The sequence below is a fragment of the Calidris pugnax genome, unplaced genomic scaffold (assembly GCF_001431845.1).
Source record: "Calidris pugnax isolate Ruff unplaced genomic scaffold, ASM143184v1 scaffold25, whole genome shotgun sequence".
NCBI lineage: Eukaryota > Metazoa > Chordata > Aves > Charadriiformes > Scolopacidae > Calidris > Calidris pugnax.
This window is the reverse complement of record NW_015090805.1, coordinates 6377474-6387958: the sequence shown is the minus strand read 5'-3', so window position 1 is coordinate 6387958 and position 10485 is coordinate 6377474. Positions and strand designations below refer to the sequence as shown.

The 10485-nt window shown below is 44.7% G+C and overlaps 1 protein-coding gene across 1 annotated transcript; it reads right to left on the bottom strand.

Annotated features, from left to right (window-relative positions):
* Nucleotides 1-4011: 4011 nt before the first annotated feature.
* Nucleotides 4012-4722, bottom strand: CLDN14 (claudin 14). Its single transcript, XM_014938059.1, has one exon. It carries the CDS (start codon nucleotides 4720-4722, stop codon nucleotides 4012-4014), a length of 711 nt encoding a protein of 236 aa, XP_014793545.1.
* Nucleotides 4723-10485: the final 5763 nt, after the last annotated feature.

Below are 10485 nucleotides of genomic sequence, written 5' to 3'. Positions count from 1 at the left end.
GCTCCTTGCAGACCCAGAAGCTCCCAGCCTGTCTGAGCCCACCCTCCATCCCTACCTCAAATGCCTCCATCTCTACCTGATCCTGCTGCAGTCCCCACTCTCTCCTGATGTTGCAGATCTAACCACAATATCCTCTTGCTGCCAAATTACATCCTCCACCTGTGCCTCCCTGCCAAGTCTTCTATCCCCGCTCCTGCAGGAACATTGCACTGAAGTTGATTAAAATGCAGTGTAACCACAATTACACGCATAAACAATGCCTGTGCTGCTAAAAGGAATTTCTGTCCACCCTGGATCCCCTTCCCACCTCCCCTCATCCATTGGTGCTGCTCATCTGAGTCCCCTGCAGTGCCTTCATGGGGAGGGCAGGATGTCATTTCAACTCTAGTGAGCTGGAGACAAAAAGCAGGCTGTAATTATCTAAAAAAATAAATAATAATAATAAAAAAATCTGCCTCTACAGGACTCTGCAAAAACCCAGCAGATGCACAAGAGCAGAATCAGGCATGTGGCAGCCCCAGTCCATTGTCCTGCCCTGTTCCCCTCCTGCTGAGTCACAGCTGCCTAAAGAGCACATTCCCATAAACAGCACCTTGGTGCTCCGGGAAACTCATCCCCTTTCCTTGGCAGTGTCACTTCTCGTTGCCACTGATAACCAAGACATTACTCAGTAAAGGAGGAGCAGTGGGGATTGGCTCTTTGGCTAAGGTCTCACAGCAATGCCTCATTGCTCCACACAAGCAGGGAGCAAGGTCTGGCCACCCGTCTGCACGGCAGCACAGGAGGAGCTCGGGTTATCAACACATTCTGGGGTAGTTGCAGCCAGGCCTCTAAGATTGCTAGAATGGATATGCTTTTGGTGTCAAATGGCAGCTTAACAAAAAGAGAGAAAGGGAGGAAAAAAGGGAGAAAGAGAGAAACGAAGGAAGGAAGGAAGGAAGGAAGGAAGGAAGGAAGGAAGGAAGGAAGGAAGGAAGGAGGGAAGGAAGGAAGGAGGGAAGGAAGGAAGGAAGGATAAGGAACAAACTTATGAACAAGAGACAATGCGGGGAGTCCTAGGAGACAGTTATCTCACTGATGCTGAAATACAGTATATTGCAATAGCTTCCTAAAGGCCTCCTTGAGCTGCTGGTTCCTCATGCTGTAGATGAGGGGGTTCACTGCTGGGGGGACCACCGAGTACAGAAATGACACCACTAGATCCAGGTATGGGGAGGAGATGGAGGAGGGCTTTAGGTAGGCAAAGAAGGCAGTGGTGATGAACAGAGAGACCACGGCCAGGTGAGGGAGGCACATGGAAAAGGCTTTGTGCCGTCCCTGCTCTGAGGGGATCCTCAGCACGGCCCTGAAGATCTGCACATAGGACACCACAAGGAAAACAAAACAACCAAATCCTAAACAGGCCCTGACCACAATAAGCCCAGCTTTCCTATACTTACACTTGTCCTGATACAATGATCATTTGCAAAGTCATCTCCTCAGATGCAGACCGTCTAGGAAAAGGCCCTTTCCATCATGCTCCAGTAGAAAGAAAGAAAGAAAGAAAGAAAGAAAGAAAGAAAGAAAGAAAGAAAGAAAGAAAGAAAGAAAGAAAGAAAGAAAGAAAGAAAGAAAGAAAGAAAGAAAGAAAGAAAGAAAGAAAGAAAGAAAGAAAGAAAGAAATTTATCAGTTTTAGCATGGAGCAAGATCCACTGGTTCACAGCCCCCTGTGAAAGAAACCATTTCCCTCTCTTTATTGACATCAGAGCACTTCCAGGTATTTTTGCCAGGACTTTATAAACTGTTCTTACTACTGTCACGTATCCTACTTGGCTGGGGATTTGTGCAGTAAGAATAGCACTACACATAAGTATTCCCACCGCACAAACATCTTGGCAAGTGACTTAATTTATCAGTATATAGCAAACATACTACCTAATGAGACACAAGCCGATTTCCTGCACTTGGACTTGTGTTCCAGTATTCAAGGCTGTCCAAAGCCCTCGTTCGAAGCTGATATTGTAATCACTTGGCTAGATCTATTGTAATGTAAACACAGAAAAAACCTTCCATAACTGGCCACCTTCATTAGGCTACCCTTCATCCTAAAAAGGCACCCCAGAAATTCCCTAATGGGCTATGAACAGTTTGACTCCATCTTCTCTAAGAAGCCATTGTCAAGGCAGTTTCTGTCCATTCCTTGCACCTCAGAGTCTGTTATTAAGAAGTTTGCAGCATCAGTGAAGTTTCTGTACAATTTTTTTTTTCACATCATATGTAATAGTTACAGTTAATAAAACATGAGTTTATAATCAGCTGTTAACGATCGATCACCAAAGCCTGGTCCCAAACCCTTTTTGTTATTTTTGGTCTCAGCAAATTACTTAGGAATGCCTTTTTTTTTTTTTTTTTAAAACAGTGATGATGATAACTTGCATCGATGCTGAAAAACACTCAGTCACAATTCAAAGCAACATGAAAAACTGGGTAGGTGATCAGCCATGGAAAGGAAGGTTCAGAGGGAAACCGGGGGAAATGTGGAAAGGGTCCCAGCTCTGGAGGTGCTACCAGGTGATAACATAATTGCAAACAGGCTTTCTGCCAAATGAACTATAGCAAGTGTGGTTGCCTCAGAGCTCTTGGAGGTATTTTTTTTAACCCTATTGAATGTCAGTGTGTTGGTCCATATGTTGCTCCGGAGAAACCTATAGCTTTCTGGGGTTAACAGAAATCCAGTGCTTTTATTTTTTGTGATGGTTTTATACCATAGTATATGTTGCACTGGACTTCACCGTAACATGAAATGGAGAGGGCTGGGGTTCTTTGTTCATTAGTTTGGGTTTTAATTGTTTGAACACACTACAGAATGATTGCATTTTGCAAGGATTTTAGAAGTAAATGTCTTGATTTTATACTCCTCTTGATAGGCAGCAGTTACAGTCCGTGAGTGTAACCTCTGCTGGCACGGAGGCTGCCTTGTGCCCCAAAGCCTGCCTGAATGAAAGTTTCCCAAATGCCTTTGGAGTAGATGGAAACATTCATATTAACCCTAAAGCACCTTCAGTCCAGACCCCAAGCAAAAACCACCAGAACGGAGCCTAAAAAATGAATACATTTCGTCACATGGTATTTGGGAATAGGATTCTAGAAATTGCTTTTCTCATTTATATAAAGCATAGATTGTACAAAATGCTATACCTCCTAAAAAGTTAAATGCCCATTCTGTGTCAAATTCCGTTACTTAATTTTTTCTTTTTACTTTTGTTAATAAAAGTTTAACATCAAATGTCTAGTTTTGTTCTATTACTGACATTCCTAAAAACACAATTCTGATCCACTGAGATGGTTTGTTTCAATTACGATGCATTGTTTTGTGTCAAAAATGTGCTAAAATTTTATTTTGATAAAGTCAAAACATTGTAGTATAACTTAAAACATTGGCTATAACATACTGTCAAATATATCTGTCATAATGCTGTTGAAATTCGTATTTCAAGGGACTATAAAAAAAAAACAAAAACAAAACCAAAAAGTTAAGTAAAACCTTGTCATAACGAAACACTCATGCATTATGGAAATGAGAAACTTAGCAGGCAATCACTGTTGAAAATCACTGTGTCTCACCATGAAGTTCTCCATTTTAGGCAAAACGGCGTCTTTTGTTGGAACACTGTTCAAACAACAACTTGTGGCCAGTTCCGCTTTAGTGCTTGTCGCGGGGCAGAAACTACAAGCCAAACCATTACTTTTAGCCAAACTGCCCTTGAACTGCCTGCTTGCAAAATCTACTTGAAAGCAGGCAGGTACGTGCTGTCTCTGGAATATCGCAGCCTCTCTTGTATTTATTTTCCAGGTTTTGCAGCGAGCAGTTCTGCGTTCACATTCTTTCTTTCTCCGGAAAGAAAGGAAGAAACGAACAATGGTAAACTTTGTATCGTAACCCTTATAAATTAAAAGTCATCTTAGCTTTGTTTTATGCCATGCACAGAAATTATATAGCAGCTGTGTCCCGCAGGCAAATCTTAGGGAACTCACACATAGTCATTTAATCTGTAGCCGCTATGGGAAGCAGATGTCAGGGAAGAAGCATGGTTTCCCTTGTAGACAGTTGGTGGTCTATAGGAGGGAGCAGCCCTTCTGAGGCTGTTGGGCTGTGTCTGGTAAGGTGTCTCGTTTCCGTGACACTGGCTTGATGTGCACAGCAGAGCGCCGCCAAGGATCGTCAACGACGCGGAGACAAAGCCAAGGTAAAGAGCTTGACCTATCTCGTACTTCATCCCGCTGGGAAGCACGGGGTTGTAGAACTCTGTAACGACGTCGTTAGTGGTCCAAGAAACGGGTACCAGGCAAACGAGACCGGCCAGGATGAAAACGATCCCCCCGGAGACGGCGATGGAGGCTTTGGCAGAAGTCCCCTTGGCACACTGCGTGCACTTCATACCGATGACAGCAATCACGCATGCCAGCGTGGAGAGGACGCAGGAAATCACCATCATGGCACGGGCGGCTTGGAGGTCACGGGGCAGCGCCAGCTGGGAGCGGTGGACTTGGCACTGGTAGATGCCGGTGCTGTGCCAGACACACTCCATCCAAAGTCCTTTCATATAGGCTACAGCTGTTATAATATTGGTGCCTACATGTGCCGTTCGCCACCAGTGTGGCAGAATAGTAGCAATTAATGTCCCAATTAGGCCGAGCAGGCTTAGGGAGAAGCCAAGTAACTGAACAGCCGAGCTTGCCATGTTAATGTTTGTCCTGCCTAGTTCTCTTAATAAAGCACCTCCGCTCGAATTCCTTCAGAAAACACAGGCTTTTCTTGGAAGATATGCAGCTGTTTTACTTTGACACCTTCTGCTCTCCTAATAAAAGGTAATTGAGGAAAAAAGGAGTTAATTATTACCCAAATGCATTACCTCTCCAGCCAGTAAGGTGCTTTCCGAGTGCAGTTAGTGCAATAATTAGCATAGTTATCGCTGTTAATCGTACTTTTGTGGAAGTAATGGGAAAGTAAGCTTCCCTCTTCACTTGTATAAACAGTCTTCTGTTGCCCACTGGGAAGAAAACTCAAGACAATTTATGAAATGGAAAAAAATGTTTTAAATGCAAATAATTCCTCTTCCCAGCAGACTATTCAAAAAAACAAACATGATTTCCTTTCTAAAGCAGAGAATTAGCTAGTGTTAACACTTGGAATGAATGAGATTTATAAAGTAGGGAACTGCAGGTTGCTTTACACGATGAAAACATTCCCAGAAGGTCATAGCAGGACTAGGAAAACAATAAGGGTGTATTTGCTCAAAATATGGAGCAAAGAGCGTGATTTAAAACCTGTGGAAGAGGATAACAAGTATTGGATTAAAGTCGCTTTCCTGACTTGCCAGTATTTCTTGAGGTTGCCTTTTAATAAAGCAACTCAAAGGGGAATAATTTTCATTAGCCTCTGTGGAGTTTCAGCTTGTGATTTTAGGTTGTGGGCGAAATGACAGCATGTGAAACCAGATGTACATCTTGGAGCTTCTGAAGAGCTACACCTTCACAGTTTGGTTGCATATAAATTCTAGTTGAAAAACAAGGAGTAGTAACTCTTCCTTCTGTACAAATCGCAGATTAAGTGGTGTTTTCCAATGGCTGCCTTGCAAGGTCTGTTATACATCATGCATTTTGTGTGTGGGCAGAAACCTGATATTTTAATATATAAAATAACTGTTGCATCAAAATCCAACTTGGAATTCAGAAACAGAAACAGATTTAGGCTCCGGTTCTGCAAAGGCCCATGCATGTGCTGAACGCATGTTCATAGAAGAAAGCATAAGTGTTTGCAGGACTGGGCCTTAGCAGGCCAAAGGAAGGAAAACCATCTGGCCAAACTAATGAAGACCATTAGAACAACAGAATAACACAGAGGGAGAAAAGTGAGAGCTGGTTTACATTCCCCTTATCTCACTAATGAGGCAGGAGTGCTTGGGGTGTGCATCAGTGCTGGTATTTGTCTCCAGACCACATCATGGCATGCACCCATCTCTGCAAGATGGGGTGTCTCTGCCCAAACCAACCAGAATCTGCCTTAGACCTTGTGCCAAAAGAAAGGAAAAAAACTGAAAAGCAGAGGGATTCTATGCGCTAGGCAGGGCAACAATGCAGGCCCATCGTCTTGTACTTACACGTGTTCCTTTTCTTTTGTTTGGAGCATGTCTGCTGTGCACAGACACAGGGCTGGGGAGGAATGTGATGTTGGACAGGATCTGTGGAGAAGGACCTGGCCCTCTGAATGGAAAGGAAGGGAAAACCCAAAAGCCAGCTTTGCTTTAGCAGGGCTAGTTGTAGGAAAGCGTTTTCATAATGTTAGGGCTTTCTGGACTTTCAGATACTCTGTACATAATGCTTAAATGAAAATAACTGGGTTTATGTGGTTGTTGGAGTAATTTGCTTAATTTGCAAATTGTTAGACAAACGCAGAGGGTTTTATACCAGAAATCATTGTTCCGGGTAGGTGCCACGGGATCTTGCTCCATTCTGCTTAGGAAGATCAAGCTGCAGGTTTTTCTCTTTGTACCAGCTATCACAGGGTATCGCGATATGACAGGACACAGGCTGGGGCCAAGCACAGCACAGAGGAGCACAGCAAAGGTCGTTATCTCCAGCAGTACTGAACACTTGACTTCTATTCCCACCACATGCTGGGTAAGAGCTCTAGAAGACCTCACTGTGTCTTTGCCTTCCAGATTATTTGGGTTTGGCTCATATATTAAGCAGAAGGAAAATTGAGCAGTGTTTTCCCTTTTTACATTACAGTTTGTTTCTTGTGAGGCATAACATTGATGTATCTAAGCGTGTCACACACCTTAAGAGAAATTATCCTGCTGATACCCATCCAGGATCAGGGACGTCAAGACATGGCTTTGAGGTGCAGCAGGAGGATGAGAGACCTACCCGAGGCGCACAGGAAATCTGCAACCAAACTGAAAATGGAGCTCAGGTCTCCCAAGTCCTAAACCCAGCATCAGCTTTCATATCCCTGGTCTCTGCCTGGCCTGGTAGTCCCCCTCTCCCTTGGTAATTTTCCCTGCGCAGATAAGTGGAACCTGAGATTATACTCTATCCAATTACTCAGTCCATACATTATATCCACATATTGCACACCATTCAGAAGAGTGCTCTAGGCTACTCATGTATGTTTGCAAATAGGCTTTCAAGGTCAGGCATCAGGCTTTGCAGCTAATCCCAGGGAGAACAGGATATAAATGGTAAATGTGATTTACACCACCAGTCACGGGAAATGGACTCCCAATTTAATGGAGGTCAGAATACTCCAAGGCTTGGCAGCAGCTATTTTTAGATATCATTAAGGTGTTATTTTTAAACATTAGCCATTAAGAGCCTTCTAATTTAAGAAACCAGCGTTAATTAGCCCCATTTGCTTGGCGTCATGTTTTCCATGTGCCTTTCTCAGCAGATGCCAGCTGCCTCTGGTGCTCAGTAACGCTTTAACCGCTGTGGACCAGTCTTCCCCTCTCCGCTTGCAAGTGGCAAAACCAGCAGTAACTTAACACACTTATCTCCAAGAACATCAATGGCCTTGTTAAAATGTCTCACCTTACAGCTTTGTTCCTAACGGGTTAGGCAAGGAACATGACCACCGCAGCAGGATCAGGTGAGCAGCTGGCTGGATGTTTCTCATAGGCTGACCTAGTTAAACACAAGAATGAAAACAAGCCATTTTTTCTGCATGGATTGCGTTTGTTAGTATTTTTTCAGAAGGTAAGGAAACCAGAGCCAGCCTCTGTGGAGCAGCAAAGGCGGCAGCTGTCCGGGGTGAAAAATGATGGAGTTTGGTAAAATGGCTGCTTACTTCTAAGTGGAGCCAGTAGTGTTACTGCCCAGCGCCCAGCTGCCAGAGAAGGCAGAGATGGCTTTCTCCAACCGATCAATGCTGCTGAAATGGCTCATCTCTGCCATTGGCCTGCTCAGACAGACACCCACATCACAGCTAATGTGGAGCATGTGATATGCAAGATGTTTCTTTCCTAGGAAGCCCCTTTTAGCTTTGGTGGTTCCTGTTTGCACCCCCTCCAGCAGCAATGTCAGCAATCTCATGGGCTCTTGTGGAAGTCCATCACCTCAGATACGTCACTTTGTCTTCATTCTCTCAGTTCAATTTGTCCTGTACCAGTGAGAAATTTTGAGTCAGCTGAAGTGAACCCCTGCAGCACATCTGGATGGTGAGTGCTGTTACTTTGCTGGCATACACGAAGTCACGGATCCCAACGTCAACACCCCAAGAGCACGAATAAGAGCAGAGGAGGGCAGAGTGCATGCTTAGCCTTCATGACCTTCAAAGCCCATCAAAACACTGAGTGATTGTAAAATCGTGTGAAAACTTGTGAAGATAGAATGGGACACTTTTTAATTTCCTTGCTTTGCCAGCTCATACCAGCCATATTTTTACGAGCACAAGTGTTGGAAAGACAACGTTTCCATACAAACTTCAGTTTTGCCTAATGCTTGTGTTGTACCGGAATGGCCATAGCTGGGAAAAACCCTTGGTTGTGCTTTCCACTGGGCTGTATCACAGCTGTGTTAGGCTTGGGAGACATGGCTCCAATGTAAGCTCCAAATAAACAGCAGAAACTGATGTCACTAATCTGGGTATTTACCCAGGATTAAATGACAGATGCATGTTTTACTGCTGTCTCTTTCATTGTTTCTCATTTTACTATTTCCCTACCCGTATCAGTCTTAGCCTTTTGTTTCTGCTTGTCCCAAGCCCTTTCTCCAGACCTGTGAATTGTTTCTTCTCACGCAGGCTATGGCTGTGATGCTTCTCACCCCTGGGGCTGCAGATGGTTCTGCCAATGAATTTTAATTCAGCAATTTCGATATTTCTCTGCGCAGCCTCGCCAACCTCTTTTTCACTTCGGCCCTTCAAATTCTGCACCATTTCTTTCAAAAGCCCCACAAATGCGGCCGTTTCAGGCTCTGCAAGGGGAGTGCAAAGTGGCAGGATGTGGTGATGTCCTCTGCAGTTACCCTTGCCAGCTGCAGACCAGGGGAGAGTCAGCCCTGAAGTGCTCCCCGTTGTGGACCTCAGCTGAGCCAGGCCCTTAAGTGTACATTCATTTGACATGCTTGCTTGACCTCACACAGCCCGAATGATTAAGGTTGGGCCCGTGTTGAAGTGCCAGCTGGATCAGAGCTCTGAGGCATGCCCAGGTAGCACGTTTGCTGAACGGGCGAGTGAGGTTACCCGCTCCGACACCGCCAGTTGGACCGTTTCCCCTCCCCAGGCCCTTTCATCGCTAACTCCTGCTGAAATGTTTTTAGGAAAAAAAAATGTTGGCTGGCACTTTGCAATCAGTAAGAAGAGACTCTTCCATGTATGTGGGTGTGAGTGGGTAGATCTGAGGGGAAATAAGGCCCGCCCAGCCTCACAGCAAAATTCTTCTTCTTCTCCCCCCTGCTCCTCTTTATTATTTTTTTTTAAAGAGATTAGGAAATCAATAAAAGCTTGAAAGGCACATTGTAACCAACCCTGATCCTACACCCACTCCCACCCCCTCTCTGTGAAACAAGTCCTCGTGGCAAACGCTGACATTGATCACTGCAGCGCAGCTGCTGCGTCGCCAGATGTGCAGGAGGAGCCTTAACCCCTCCTCAGACCCACAGAGCCTCCAGGACTTTCCTCGTGTGGCACTACCGGGTTGTAACTGGCCTTCTGCCACCTCGTTGTTTCCTTCTACATGGACGGGATCCTTCTCATGAGCACCGGGGCAACCTCCCTGCATAGCTTTTCGGGTATCTGTCTTGGTCATGGGTGCTGTCAGACCCAGTGGCACTGCCCTTCATTTCATGGCTTGTTCCAGCCCGAGTCCACTCATACGTTCTCTATACAATAAAATTACCTCACTTTGAAATATTCTTGAGTGGACCCCGCATTTTTTTCTATCACAGAAGTATTTAAGTTTGGGGAGTTTGTTATTTGGGGTTTTTCTAGAGGTGCAAAGCAAAAGATTCATCTCCACCTTGAAATTATGTGAAAGAAAAAAGGATTAGGTCCACATTTTGATCCAACATAATTTTAGTCTCCAGATTTTGGAGTCTTGTCACCTCAGTCCTCCAGATAGCCAGTAGGTACCCTCAGAGAGAGGTTTACATCATCATTGGGATAAATCACCCTCAAGGGCTGCTGCCTGATTTTTGGGGTCAATAGGGGCAGCTGGGAGGAGTGGGTCTCCTCGCCGAGGTGCTACAGGCAGTGCCTGATCCCAGGCCTCAGGGACAAGGACTGCACCGTGAAGCAGTTTGCAGGGCATAAATAGGCAACAGGGTTAAGGGACAAAGGGAGGCTAACCAGAAATATTACATATCTATATGCATATGTAGATGTATCTATTTTCAAATTTGTACATGTAGATATTTCTGAAACTGCTCATCTGGACTAGACTTTTCAAAAGAGTCCTGTGATTTTGAGCAGCTTGGATTTTGGATGCTTTAGCTTGAGAAACCTT

Excerpts from the sequence above, each read along its gene's own strand:
- CLDN14 (XM_014938059.1), bottom strand. The coding sequence starts at position 4,722 with ATGGCAAGCTCGGCTGTTCAGTTACTTGGCTTCTCCCTAAGCCTGCTC.